Source organism: Copidosoma floridanum, unplaced genomic scaffold, assembly GCF_036245765.1.
Source record: "Copidosoma floridanum isolate Cflo_tuat_1 unplaced genomic scaffold, Cflo_Japanese_pri ptg000014l, whole genome shotgun sequence".
NCBI classification, from domain to species: domain Eukaryota; kingdom Metazoa; phylum Arthropoda; class Insecta; order Hymenoptera; family Encyrtidae; genus Copidosoma; species Copidosoma floridanum.
The window spans coordinates 2990218-3004619 of record NW_028321891.1 but is presented as its reverse complement, the minus strand read 5'-3'; the positions used below and the strand labels follow the sequence as shown (position 1 = coordinate 3004619).

The 14402-nt window shown below is 43.2% G+C and overlaps 1 protein-coding gene across 1 annotated transcript in view; it reads left to right on the top strand.

The window, feature by feature from the left end:
* Positions 1-14084, top strand: part of LOC106638241 (uncharacterized protein CG43867) — a 131709-nt gene extending 117625 nt beyond the window's left edge. Inside the window, exons 5-20 of the mRNA XM_089592188.1 lie at positions 2314-2481; positions 2684-2869; positions 3197-3489; positions 3926-4692; positions 4752-5043; positions 5121-5394; positions 5475-5873; positions 5966-6184; positions 8581-8873; positions 9447-9780; positions 9854-10093; positions 10167-10297; positions 10379-10508; positions 10599-10808; positions 10879-11014; positions 11360-14084. Coding sequence (XP_089448314.1) covers positions 2314-2481; positions 2684-2869; positions 3197-3489; positions 3926-4692; positions 4752-5043; positions 5121-5394; positions 5475-5873; positions 5966-6184; positions 8581-8873; positions 9447-9780; positions 9854-10093; positions 10167-10297; positions 10379-10508; positions 10599-10808; positions 10879-11014; positions 11360-11424 — 4137 coding nt within the window. The 3' untranslated portion in view covers positions 11425-14084. The remainder of the gene's footprint in view (positions 1-2313; positions 2482-2683; positions 2870-3196; positions 3490-3925; positions 4693-4751; positions 5044-5120; positions 5395-5474; positions 5874-5965; positions 6185-8580; positions 8874-9446; positions 9781-9853; positions 10094-10166; positions 10298-10378; positions 10509-10598; positions 10809-10878; positions 11015-11359) is intronic.
* Positions 14085-14402: the final 318 nt, after the last annotated feature.

Sequence of the window (14402 nt, the reverse complement as noted above, 5' to 3'; positions counted from 1 at the left end):
AGTACAACCTCACACAAAGTATTTACATAGTAGGGTGTACTTATAGAAGAGGAGTATTAAAGACCAACGGGTGTAAAGGGTAATGTAGACGAGAGGGAAGGGAAAGGACTTGGGAAAATCGTCGATTATACCGAGGACAAAAACAACAAACAAAGGCACCCCGACTCCCCCCCCCCCGATTAGCCACTTGCGCCCGCGGGCCCTCAACAAAGCGTCATCGTGCACGGGCACTCGATCCTATTCATATACGTATTTGAAAAACGTCGATCCCCAACCCCTCCTTTCCCCTTTGCTCGAACGAAAAGAGGCCACGCGTATATATACATAGGAGGAGGAGGAGGAGAACTATATAGAGGAGGGAGGAAGGGTGGGCGTGTATGCAAAAGGTATACAAAACACGAAGGGATAGTTTGGAGGGCGCTGCATTGGGGTATAAACGGATGGAGGGTGCGTATAGGGCCCCTCGAAGGGGGGAAAAAGAAAAAGAAAAAGGGCTAATGTTCGGTATTGATTTTCCCTGTCTCTCCCTTTTTCTTTCCCCCCTCTCCGGCTCGCGCTTATCCCCCAAGCTCCTCTTACCCCACCCCCCCAGATGCGCATACGTATATATATATACATACAACGTGCAGAAAGACGGCGAGCCTGAGAAAGTGCGGAGAGAGATGGATAGATGTCGGCGCGTCTGTCCGTCCGTTTATAGCGAGGGGTAGGTATACGTAGGTACCTACAACGTCATGTACCCGCGATCGATTTTTGACAGCTGCTCGTAGTCGCGTGTATAAATAGGTATAACACGTATAAAGGGAAATGGGGGGGGTTGCTGTACACCCCAACACGGTCGCGTATACCAGACAGCGGTAGCAGCCCCAGTGGTATTTGCGAGTTTACCGTGTATACATATATACGTATAGGTTGCACCCTCGCGCTTGCGTATACACACGTAGTATATATAGCCATTACGGTGGTACAAACGGAGTAAACGGGGGTGGAAGAAAAAAAAAAAAAAAAAAAAAAAAAAAAGAGAGAGCGAAAGCCCGAGCGCGCACGTGTCGCCCCTATAGGCACCTACCTACCCCACTGGGATATGTGTGTGTGTATACACCAAGCTTGGCTCGCGCGCGCCATGTTACGCTTATAATGTCGGGATAAATCGCCCTTGCCCTTCCGTTACCTTATACCGCTCGCTCTCTCTCGGTGATGCTCCACAGCCACCGCCACCTATACCTACCCCATCCATATACCTACGAGCGACGTCTGTCGCTACCTTTTTTTTTCCTTTTTTTTTTTTTTTTTTTTTGCGCGCACGCATATGTATACACACGGTTAAAGTCGTCGGGGGCAAAGAGCGACGCGCACTCGAGAGGACCTCGTCGTGTGTGTACAGTCGTCGTCACGTCTCTCTTTTTCTCTCGCGTCGCCAGTCTGTACAAAGTGCGCGATGCGTGCGTGCAAGCGTAGCGGCGTGGGTTAAGAGATAATAACGGGGGGTGTACACCACACACACGCGCGCGTATATACCATTGTATATTTTATTTCAGTTGGTGGCAAATATTATACGTACATACACAACCCACGCGCGCTGGACAAGTTACGTATAATAATGTGTACAAATATATTATTGCACCGGTGGCTATAAGGTGATGGTGATGGTGTCGTGATTGCGAGCGCGGGTGGTTTTTCTCGTTGGTGGTATATATTTTTTTTTTCTTTCTTTTTTTCTTTTATTCTGCACGCCGCCACAATTTATCGTCTCCAAGGCCTACATGTCGTCAATTTTCGTTGGCATTTGTTTGTGTATCATGTCATCCCCCCACTATGAGCACATCAAGGATGTCAAGAAAAAGGTACACACTTACCCATATACTTATACCCACGATCGTTCCGCGCTTTGGTTAGGATTTTCGCGGCGCAGGAAAGAGGGGGTGGCGAGTTTATATATACGATGGACGCCGCGCTTGCACGCGGTGCGGCCGTGCATCCCCGTCTTCATCATCTTCCACCCTTGGATCCCTGCACGAGAATGAAGGGCCGCTGTATGATTCTTTTTTTTTTTTTTCCCCGTGCGTGGATCTTCTTCTTTCGAGGAAAACGCTACGACTCGCTCATTGAAGACAAGGGGAAGGCAAGAGAAAAATACGCCGCTGTTACCAACCCTCCGATGTGTGCATATATATATATATAATTGCTTGGCAGGGAAGCGTATGTATAGCAGGTGCCGGAGCTTGCGAGCGAAGGGAAAAAAGAGGGAGGAAACAAAAAAAAAATAAATAAAAAAGAACTAGAGAGTGACGTTTGACTCGGTGTTGTTTGCAGGTACGGATGATGGAGGAGCGGCTAGTGAAGGGTGAATACTGCCTAAACACGTCCGGGGTCGGTTCCCCGCCGCACTCCCTGCCATCCACCTCGAGCGTCCAGAATGACCAGATCGACGATACCCACTGCGCCTGCATCTCCAAGCTAGAGACGCAGGTCGAGGAGCAGGTATATTACCTATACAAGAATTTACTTTTCGGGTCGATTCGCTCGATCTATATTTTACGCTCGATCGCACAAAACGAAAGGGGATGAAATTGAAAAAAAAGTGGGTCAAAAGGATTAACTCGCGGCGGTGGTTATTAAGGGTGTAGGTGCCTTATACAAATATATAATATGTGTATGCATGAAAATCGTTTTGAAACGACAGCGGCAGCTTAGGCTCCAGGACGCGCGTCAAGTCGAGGCTAAGGCCGCCCGCATCAAGGAGTGGGTGACGAACAAGCTTCGCGAGCTCGAGCAGCAGAACCAGCACCTGCGCGAGCAAAACAACAAGTGCAACCAGCAACTCGAGCTCCTGCGCAATCACATCACCAACATCGGCTTGAGGCCCCCTGTAAGTGCCCCCCTTTTTTATCTTCTGTTTTCTCGTACCTAATGGTACAAGTGTACGACAAAATCTCGCAGTTTTTTAAATAAAATTGCCCTTCGGTGAGCCAATACACGCGAGTTTCCGTTGTTGCTTCGTAAAAAACGCGCCATTTTCAAACACAGCAAAATAAGCTTTAGCACGCAGAGAGAGAGAGAGTAGTTATCAGGCGCGCTTGAGCTGGTCGGAACAAAACCCAGCCTCGTCTCCGTTTATCTCCGCGTGACTCAGTTTTCGGCAGCCCCTCTTTGCCCCGTTGGAGCGCAGCTCTGACGCGCGTCCACACATCCGCAGATACTGCCGACGCGGGCCTCCCTGTCTCTGGAGGTGGACTCGAGCCTGCGCAGACGGTCCGAGAACCTCGAGGGCACGGCCCACCAGGTGGCAACAGCCAAGGTGGCGACCGTTCCCTCGACAGCTGGACACCACCAGGTCGCCGGTGGCGTGGGACAATCCTCCGGTGCCACTGCCACGGGACAAGCCGAGGCCCACTCCGGACTAGTTGCCGGCACCAGGCATCGCAGGCACCTCTCCGCTTGCGGCACCATACAACCCATCATCGGCCACAACGCCAACATGGACTCCAGGTGAGATCGACGTTCACTCGTCATTTCATTCATATAATTTAAAATTTTTTCCCTTGAGATGCTTTTCAACTCCTTGCTTGTATAGGCTATTCCACGTTTCGCCAATCGCTTACAGTTATCTCGCGCGGTTCGAGAAATCGGACAAGAGCCTGTAAATCGATCGCTCGATTGGAGTGAAAAAACGCGCTTCTTGCCAAACGATTGGATCACCCTTTGATCGTCTTCCACTTTGCGATTGAAAGAACAATCAATGCTCCTCGTGTGGAGTCGCCGATGGTTAAAATCAAGTTTTCTTGATAGAACTATCGGTCGGCCGAGGAACAACACCAAGTTTTTCCTGCTTTTCCCACCGCAACTTCTTTTCTTCGCCTTCCTTACACGTTTATCTTCCCCTCGCTCGACGTAGCCGGTATACGGTTGAACTTTTCCCTCGCAGCTTACTTTCGGAGGAGCTCGCCGCGGCGGTGGAGAACCTGGTGATGCTGCCGAGCAGCGTGCCGGGAACGGCCGTGGCCTCGAGCGCCGCCTCGGAGAGCCTCAGCCGGGACAGCGCCGACAGCAGCAACGAGGCCATCCACGACTACGCGGAGATCTACACGCCGTGTCGCGAGGGTAACAACGCCTGGCCCCAGCACCAGCAGTTAGCCCCGACGGCGGTAGCGCAGGTGGTGGTTGTCGACGGCAACGGCCAACAGCAGCAGGTCCAGCCCGAGGTTGGCACGCCGAGGCCACCGACTCCACCGTTGCACCGGTTCCCCAGCTGGGAGGCCAAGATCTACCAGGTGGCCGATGGAGGCTTGGGCATCGGGCCGGCCACCAGCGACGAATCCTCGATGCCCTCGACCACGACCAACACGAGCAACTCGTCGAAACACTCGAGCCACCACAACCACAACCACCAGGTCCAAGTGGGCACGGCGGCCGGCTACTGCGACATTTCGGTACCGGTTTACGCGACGGTCAAGGGCCGGGCCAGCCAGATCAGGTCCATGCCCTTTGGCGACAGCTCGGACGACAGCTCGGACGGGGAGGATCACCAGAACCAAACCGAGACGAACACGCGCATAACCAACAGCTCGTCCGACAACACGGACTCGTCCCTCGGCAGCGCCAGCAGTCCCTCCAAGAGCGTCAAGACCACGAGCAGCATGAGCCCGGCTAAACGCAGCTCCAGCGGCTCTCCCAGCAAGAGCGTCAAACGCGGTGAGTTGCTCGAATTGGCGAGGGTACAAAACCACCTTTGTTTCTTATTAAACGCGCAGACATGTCTCTAGAGTCCGGATTGTCGGAGGACTACGCGATACCGCCCGACGCGCTCAGCTCGGCGTCGCTCGAGTCCAGCATGCCGAGCCTACTGTTGCGCGTCTCGGGCGACAGTCCCAAGAGGCTGGAGGCGCTCGAGAAGTCGGGCCATTTGGCCAAGCTCGGGGGCAAACTGAAGACTTGGAGGAAGCGTTACTTTGTCCTCAAGAACGGCGTGCTCAGTTACGGGAAGAGCCAGAGCGACGTCAACAGGAAGCCACAGGGACAGATACTCATCGACGATCTGTGCAGGTGGGTGTTCGTTACATGATACGTTAGTTGGTTTTTTTGGTGCCATGTATTGACGTTTACGTTGATTACCCCCACAGGGTGAACAGGGCGGAGGGCGCGGCGACGTTCGAGATAGCCACGGGCAAGAAAACGTACTACTTGACCGCGGATTGCATAGCGACGATGGAGGACTGGATACGCGTGCTGCAGAACGTGCAGAGGCGAAACGCGACCAAGCTTTTGCTCAGCAAGGAGGACAACAAACCAACGATACAGGGCTGGCTGACCAAAGTCAAGAATGGACACGCCAAAAGGTGCTGGTGCGTCCTCATCGGCAAGATGTTCCTCTACTTCAAGTGCCCGAACGACGTGGTGAGTGTACATGCGTGTACTTGTACAATAGTACAAGTGGATAGAATAGAGCAGGTGATGATGATACGTTGATTAAATAGACGACCCAAAATCCAATCGGTCAAATAAACATGAGGGACGCGCGGGTGGAGGAGGTGGAGCACGTGTCGGACAGCGACAGCGAGGAGAGGGACTCGGAGTGCGGCAACGAGCACACGATCGGTATATTCCCGTCCCATCAGGGCCCGACCTACCTGCTCATGCAGCACAAGCAGGACAAGGACAATTGGCTGTACCACTTGACGGTAGTCTCGGGAGCGGCTCCGAGCGCGGGCACGCAGTACGAGCAGCTCGTCCAGCGGCTCATGGAGACGGACGGGGATCCAAACTGCGTGCTCTGGAGGCATCCGTTGTTGCTTCACTCCAAGGAACACATAGCCACGCCCTTCACGAGCCTTACTTCGGAAGCCTTGCAGGTTGAGGCCATCAAGTTGTTCAAGGTACGTTTGACGTGTTGACCACCTAGACCATTTGTGTCGATGTAACGAGCGCTGAAAAGGCTCGAGCAACTTTTTTCTTCTTCGTACTATAGGCGGTCCAGTTGTTCATGTCGGTGGCGGTCGAGCAGGCTGGGATCGATTACCACGTGGTCCTCGCGCAGAACGCCCTGCAGCAGTGCCTCGATCAGCCGGAGCTGCAGTCCGAGTTCATATGCGCCCTGGTCAAGCAGACAAGTAGGCACACGCAGCACCGTTTGGGCGTACAGGTAAAAAAGGCCGCAAGACTTGTGTCGCTGGGCAGTGCGCGCGTTGTAAGTCCTGCTTCTTGTATTGAATCAACACTCGGTAGCTCAACGCACAGTTTTATTTATTCTTTCATGGTTTTTTTTTTTTTTTCTTTTTTTTTTTTTTCTTCGACCAAGTACAGTTTTATACGAGTCATAAAAATAAGTACCTCTGAAATGAAGGACATAGTTTTTAACTTGCATCTCATTCAGAAACTGTGCATTGGGTAAACTTGGTCAAGTATGAAAACTAATATTTTCCCATGCCCAAAGAGCTGGAATTTGTGGAAATACCATTAAAATATGTCTGCTTACAACTTTTTTTTTTTTTTTTTTCTTAATACACACGTGTAATCGTAGATTAACACTTTTAACAATTGTAAGTTGATTTAAACGAGGATACAGTTTACATTTGGTGATTGCCGTAGATTTGAATGTGGTATTTCGTCCGCTAATCACTATTAACAATGTTTTGATTATACATAGAGTTTATGGCACACGTTTTAACCGAAAATACGAAATATATACTTGACAAAGTGTTAACCATAATTTTAGTTGTAAACCACTGATCACGTTTCATTTTCATTTGCTGCTTTAAATGTGCTGCTGCCAATATCGCTCACAATCACATGTTGCATGGGTTTTTTTTTGACAAATGTTTTGTTACATGTGGAACATGAATCACAATCATATTTTTAACACAATCTGTTGTTTTTTTGTATACTCAACTGTTAAAGAATAGAGTCGATGAAATATGTTTGCATTAAATTGCTAATGATTATTGTAGCATTTTAATATGATTCCATCACAAGATACACATATAGTTGTAGATGGAAAAAAAAAGGAAATTCGACTCTATTCTATGTAATGCTTTCAAGATTAAATCAGCCATATACTTTCTAAAATCACTGAACGCCCTATACGTCCAATCACGCGAGCCGAACGTATTTTGACACACAATCACTTTACTGGTCAATGTGAGCACTACCACAGTTATTGTCAAACAACAAATTACATTTTTTTTTTTTAAAACGTGAAAAATGATTCACACCTAGTCAAAGTACGTTCAGCGGCACGCACACATGCAGAATGGTATGTTGGTGTACATGAAGAAGAAGATTTTTACACACAAAAAAGACATTCTTTTTAGACTCTCGATTTTTTGTTCGTTCTCCACTTCTTTTTTTTTATTTGTTTGTTTTGTCCACTGTTATCCTGCCTTTTATTATAATTTGATTATAATTTCAACTACAGCATTATTTTCTCCAAAGTGGCTTATGTTTATTTTGTTTTATTTAAAAAAAAAAAAAAAAAAAAAAGAAAAAAAAAATATTTTCGTTACATTTATCACTGTGTTTATACTGAATGCCGCTTGAAATACTTGGAATTGATTAGTGACAGATTAGCAACTTTATTGGCGTGTTACTACAACGTTTCAAAGCACCCTTCCGAGCTCGACAATTTTTTTCCAAACGTAGAAACAAATAAGCATCTCTGTTGTTAGAATATTTGATTTGCTGATGTATTAGGAGGATGCCCAATTTACTGTGAACATACACTTTGTTTGCTTTACTGAGTTACACACATGTGGAAGGTTTTTTTAGACTCTCTTTCGATAGTCTCTTTCTTCCTACTTTTTTTTTTTTGGCTTTTGAAAAAAATTGGGGAACCATATTTATATATTTGCAAATGCCTTTCTTCTTCTTCTTTCACTCTTCCTCTCTTCCTTTAGATTATTGTATTACTTAGGCGCTAATCATCCTCATCCGGTGACATTGGCTCGGTTAAAAGTTCGGTTGAGTTTTTATAACTTTTGGTGCTTAACAAATCAAGACTTTGCAGTGGGCCCCCTTCAACTTCCCGTTCTTGCTTTTACTAACTTGAAGGAGGTTTGGCCATTTTACAAGTAATGATTAATCACTACTGGTGCACTGATTATACAATTTTTACATTAACGTAAATACTTGTCAAAAAATTAAAGGTGAATTTTCATTTGCTTATTTAATAACATTTTGATTCAATCTAGAAAAATGGAAGAAAATCTATAGTTTTCCATATTAAAATCACAAATGAAATAAACTCGGTTCTGTTGATTGTACACGGTATATTACCGAAACCTAAATCTATATATGTCTGATAACGAACTTTCCTCAGTTCTATGAAGAATTAAAAAACTCACAGAGAATAAAAAGAATGATTCAAAAGAAAAACAAAAAAGAAATATATCAAAATCGCGTACCGTGTATAATTCACTATGAAAAAATGCTCCACCACGCGTTAACGAGATGGAAACGAGAAAAAAAAATGATCTAATTAGAGAGCCCATTAAAAAAAAGTTGAAAAAAAAAAAAAGAAAAGAAAAGAAAGAAAAAAAGGCAAGTAAGTTCCTCGAGAAGTACGCCAGCATACCACTGAAATTGCAGCAACTCCTGCTGTGTGCCACGCAATCGCTCTTCACGTGCGATACGCAGGGCCCCGGGGGTAGCGGGGCCGGTGATAACGCGGACGCTCAGTCGACCGCCTCGAGTTCACACAGTCCTCCGCTCGCGCAGGGTCACTCCTCGTCGAATCTCCTCGACTGCAAGACCAATCCGGCCCAGTACGTACTCGTCCAGGGCTGGCAGCTGCTCGCATTGGCCGTCTCGCTGTTCCTGCCCCGCAACAATCGGCTCCTCTGGTACCTCAAGCTACACCTGCAAAGAAACGCTGACTCCAAGTTAGTATATACCTCCCCATTTTTTTTTTTTTTTTTTTCCACTATACCATTGTGACGTTACCGCGATTGTTGTAATCGATTCAAACGTAAAAAAATTTGTAAATTAATGGCCCTTCGTGTTAACAAGAGCTTGTTTTCCAAAATAGTTTTTCTAGAGGAAACCAAAAGAAATTTTGGCCAGATGTAGTGATGTCTTAGAATGGTACCATTTAGAGAGGATAATTTAAAAAATCTTCTTAAAATACAGTGATGTCTTAGAATTAGTCAAATGGTATTACTTCAGAGACTTGACTGGCACACATGACATCAAATGAACAAATTTTGTTCTAGTCTGCCATCATGTAAATGCTTGATGGAAATATAAAATGTAATAAAAAATCAGCAATAGATGTACTTATTCCCCAACTTTGGCTAAAAATACCTGATAAATTCTCAAAATTATATGTTAAAACCGTGTCTTTTGGGCGTTAATTTTCTTGCTCCACACACAATCGCGTAGTAATATTAAGCTGCAGGTATACAATGCACACATACTTTTGACTTTGGAAACCACCGTATATTTATAACTCGTAGAACGGAGTGCGGCAAGTACTCGGCCTACTGCGAACGAGCGCTGGAGCGTACCCTGCAAAACGGGTGCCGGGAGGTCAAGCCGTCGCGTATGGAGGTGCTGTCGATCCTAATGAAGAATCCGTACCATCACTCGCTCCCTCACGCGATACCCGTGCACTTTCTCAACGGCACCTACCAAGTGGTCAGTTTCGACGGCAGCACGACTATCGAGGAGTTTTTGGCAACCCTCAACCAGGAGATCGGCTGCAGGGACGTCCACCAGTCGGGCTTCACGCTCTTCAGTGACGATCCTATCGAAAAGGATCTCGAGCACTTTATCGACCTCCAAGCCAAGGTAAGATACGCAGATTTTTCTTTCTTTACTTTGGATTTTCTCGTCTCAACAGTGGAAATCAATTACATTTCAGCTCTGCGATATAATATCAAAGTGGGAAACGGCCCTACGGGAAAAGGGCTCGGGCAAGTTTGAGAACACGAGGGTGATCCAATTGACGTACAAGTCGCGCTGCTACTGGCGACACGCGGCTAAAATGGAAACAGATCGTGAACGGCTGCTTTTGTGTTACCAAGTTAATCAGCAGGTCGTCCAGGGCAAGTTTCCCCTCAACCGCGAACTGGCCTTTGAGCTGGCAGCCCTCATGGCTCAAGTGAGACTTTTTTTTTCTTTTCTGTACGTATATATTATTTTGAATCGAGATTAAATGAAATTATTGCTTTCAGATCGATTACGGGGAGTACAATGCGGAAAAGGCACGGGGAAGCGGCAACAATCCTCATCATTTGGTACTGCAGGCGTTGGATAAGTTTTTCCCAGTTAGATATCGCGCCAACATCACTGCCGATCAATTGAGGTATGTGTTTTCTTTTTTTTCTCGATTTTACGTGGGTTTTTTGTGAAAAAGGTTTGATCGATTCTTCATGTGTTCTTACAGAGAGTTGCAAGATAAACTGCAAGAAAAGTGGATGTCGCTCAAGGGTCGTGGCATCTTGGATTGCGTACGAATTTACCTGACCTGCACGAGAAAGTGGCCGTTCTTCGGTGCGACTCTTTATCAAGCAAAGGTACACCTTTGAGACAATTATAATATACACATTGCGTTGACGATTCTCTCCAAGTGAAATCAAAATTTTCCTTTTTCACAACATTTGCAGATCAAACAGTCTGATCCAACGACCGTGTGGATCGCGGTGTCCGAGGACAGCGTGACGCTTCTCGAATTACAGACGTTCGCTGTCGTGTGCCGGTACAATTATGGGAACATCATCACGTTCGGTGGATGCTTGGATGATTTCATGCTCGTCGCGTGCCCCGACGAAGGAGCTGCCGAGCAAAAGCTCCTGTTTGCCCTTAGCAAACCTAAGGTCCGTTTTGTTTCCTCTTCCGCCCTTATCTGACTCTTAACATTCGATACAAATGCTTTTGATTCGACAGATATTGGAAATCACCTTGTTGATAGCCGACTACATGAATGCATTGGGCCATACGTTACCCGGAACGCCACAAATGAACACGTTAACGCGAAATGGCTCTCATCGATCGATAAAGTCTACTTTACGGACTGGCACTGGTATAAGTTCATCTGATTTATCCTAAAAATCCCTGATAGGAGTACAAGTTAAGATGCAACAAAGATCATTTATTTGGATTGAGAGTCATTACTATTATTTTTTTGTGTCTATTCTTACCATTAAACCCCTCATTTGCTTTTCAAATAAATGAAACATTTTTATTAACAATTTATTAATCGAGCTTGTTTTTTTGTTTTTGTTTTTTTGGGACTTGAAAGGATGAACAAACAGAATAACAGCATTTTGATCAGTAGTAGTTACCAATTAAAAGCATCCACGTTCATAGCCAATTAGCAAAGTTCAAAACACGAAACGAAAATTGAATTAATTTTTCAAATTTTCAGGTTCAGGTTGCCTCCCAACGCAGCCTGACATCCTGAAATCGACGCCAGACCATCAGAGGCCATGAGACGGTAGTAAAAATCGTTCGGAAGATTCCGAATTGTTTTATACGAGCAAACAGTCTGGCTCCGTAAGAGCCATGCGTTTTTCAAAGGTACTAAAGCATTCATCCTAAAGTTTATATACATGATAAAAAAAAGAAGAAATTAATCGGTTTACGTAATGTAAATAAATCGAACGGACTAATGGTATAAGGAGCGTGATAGTCAGTAAACAAAAATTAACGTGTAAGTCGATTAAAATAAGGAGAAAAAAACAATACAAACAGATTGACACTGCCTAATTTAGAGAAGTTTTACGGGATAAAAAGTTCGGATCGATGTGCAAAGAGTAAAAAAAAGAAGCTCAGCTTTGTTTGAACGTGTGTTTGGATAATGATTTTTGTTACACCATATTTATATTCCTTAAAAAAAAAAAGCAAAACAAAAAACGAAAAAAAAAATAGATAAGAATCGTCGAACGTAATCGTTGTGTAAATAGTATAGTAAATAGTAGTCAACTAAATGTTTAGGGAATTAAATAGGACAATGCGAGAAAAATGAGACTATCCACACATCGCAAGAGTCGAAACAAGCTGAAAGCACTTTTATAATTTTTAGACGAAAGAAAAAAATTATCTCAACACTCTAGAAACACAATGCAACACATGGCAAGGAAAGTTTTTAGACACGAATTATAAAACCTTGCATGGATACATGTCAACTAGGGGTGAATGAATAGTTGACTTTCGAGTAATTGCCAAAATCATCACGAGGAAAAAAGTTGTGCAATTATTTTTTATCTAATTTGCATACACCTGTAGAAATAATCATAACGTATTGTAGTCTGATATAGTGCGTGCCATTGTCATATAACTTTTTATTTATTACTTAAGTAATTTTGGCATTTCTTAGTTAACATTATCACATCATGTTTTTTTTCGCGTATCAGAAAGTTAAACAATTTATCGGACGCACGAGTGTATATTAAATTATATAGAAACGAAATTAAAAAGCTCGTATGTTACATTATGACTTGAATCTTATCTAGACGAATTCGTTTTCATTCAAATTGTAATTCGAGTAGATTCTGTTCAAAGCAGAAGTTGGTTTACGAAAAAGATATTGCACTCATTAAAAAAAAAATTTTTTTAAGTTTTTTAGTACTCCAGAAGTTATAAACGTGAGAATGAATTGCCATAAAAGCAGGGTGCCTAAAAAATTAACTAATAATATAAATGTTGGGCGTGTGAAACTAATGTCTTTGTAACTACGAATGTAACTTGATGTGCAACGATCGCACCTATTAACATTGACGCAAAGTTTTGTTAATGTAATAATAGCTAGTCGCGTTTAATCGCTTAATTTATTTTCAGGTGTAATAGAGTATGACTTTTTTGTTTGATTTAAAAAAAGGACACGACCAAATAGTCATAAAAAAATCATGATTTTTCAAAAGGATGAAATTGTATCATTAAATTATTCCTCTAACTCAAGCACGTATTTGGTGACTTTATTGGTTGCTTCAATTGGAATGTTTAAATTTTAATGTTACGCGATGTATTGTTCAAATTTTGATTTACTTCTTAAACTTATGTGGTTTGAAATTTTTTAACGTTAAAATATGTTTTGCATTGTTAAAACTAGTGTTTTTAGTGTTTAAATTTATTGGAGTAGTAAAATTTTCCAATGTGATACTTTTTATTTTTAATCGAATAAAGTTATCCCAAACAATCTTAAATTATTCTTTCATTCTCACGCTAATGAAAGTACGAATTTCAACGCAACCACTGTGCATTGAATGCTCATAAAAATCTGAGGTGATTATAAATATTTTCTCCGTTACGATTGATGTTTCGTTTTTTGTACTACTAGCAAAATATGATCCATATATAAATGCACCACTTCAATCGATACAGAAGTTTTGTACGCAATCGCTTGTTGTGCCCTAATCAACTAGAAAATGTCTTCCTTTATTAAGTAATTGCAAATAAAATATTACATGTACAGCAAATACACAAATACATTTTAATGGGCTTTCGTGCAATACGTACGAGACTTCTTTATCTTTTGGATGAGCATTAAGGAAGTATTGATGAAAGTCTATAGTTTATTGGCCTGATTTAATAAAAATAAATGGAAAATTCGATATAATTTTAAAAGTAAAATAAGAAATAGTCGCATCGTGGACTACTATGACTATTGTATTACGATGAATCGAGGAAAGGAGGCAGTAGTACAAAAAATAAAAAGACGAAATGAAATGTTTTCACGAAATGTAAAAGTAAGACACTTTTGTCCTTAGTTTTTTATACGAAGACGAAAAAAGAGGAACATAATGTCGTCGGTGCTTGACGCCTTTGTAAACAATAAAAATATACGAATATTGTGCGATATGCGGAGAAAATGTAAGCGAAACGTTGGCTCATTTTGTACATAACTATGTTTGTATCTAAGCGAGGATGTATAGGTATGTCATACACATATTATATTAGTCGAAAATATATATATATATCATGAGCAGCTGAAAATTTTGCTCAGCGAAATTTGGTTGATATGTGAATGGATAATAAAAAAAAGGGAAAAATTACAGTGCAAGGTGTGCGCGCACGTGCATTCTGGATAACTTTATTTATTATTTATTTGTAACACGACGCTAGAGGCGTAAATCACACAATGTACGACAGAATTTATGATACATTGTACCATTGTACAAACAATAAATATATATTATATTATGCTCGAATGTGTGCCATGCAATAAGTTTCTTTTTCCATTATCTTTTACTTCTTTTCCATCAATTGAATGTAATGTCGTTAAAAGACTCCTACATTCTGGGATTCAATAAAAACAACTACTCCGAGAGATTTCTACCTCCCGTTGAGCAAAGGTGTCGTAGGAAGTCGAGAACATTTTCAGGATGGAAGAGAGATTCACTCCGAGTTTGACGGGGAGCACGTAACGACTTCGTCACATTTATCAAAAAATTTCTGCTGGTTTTTTTATA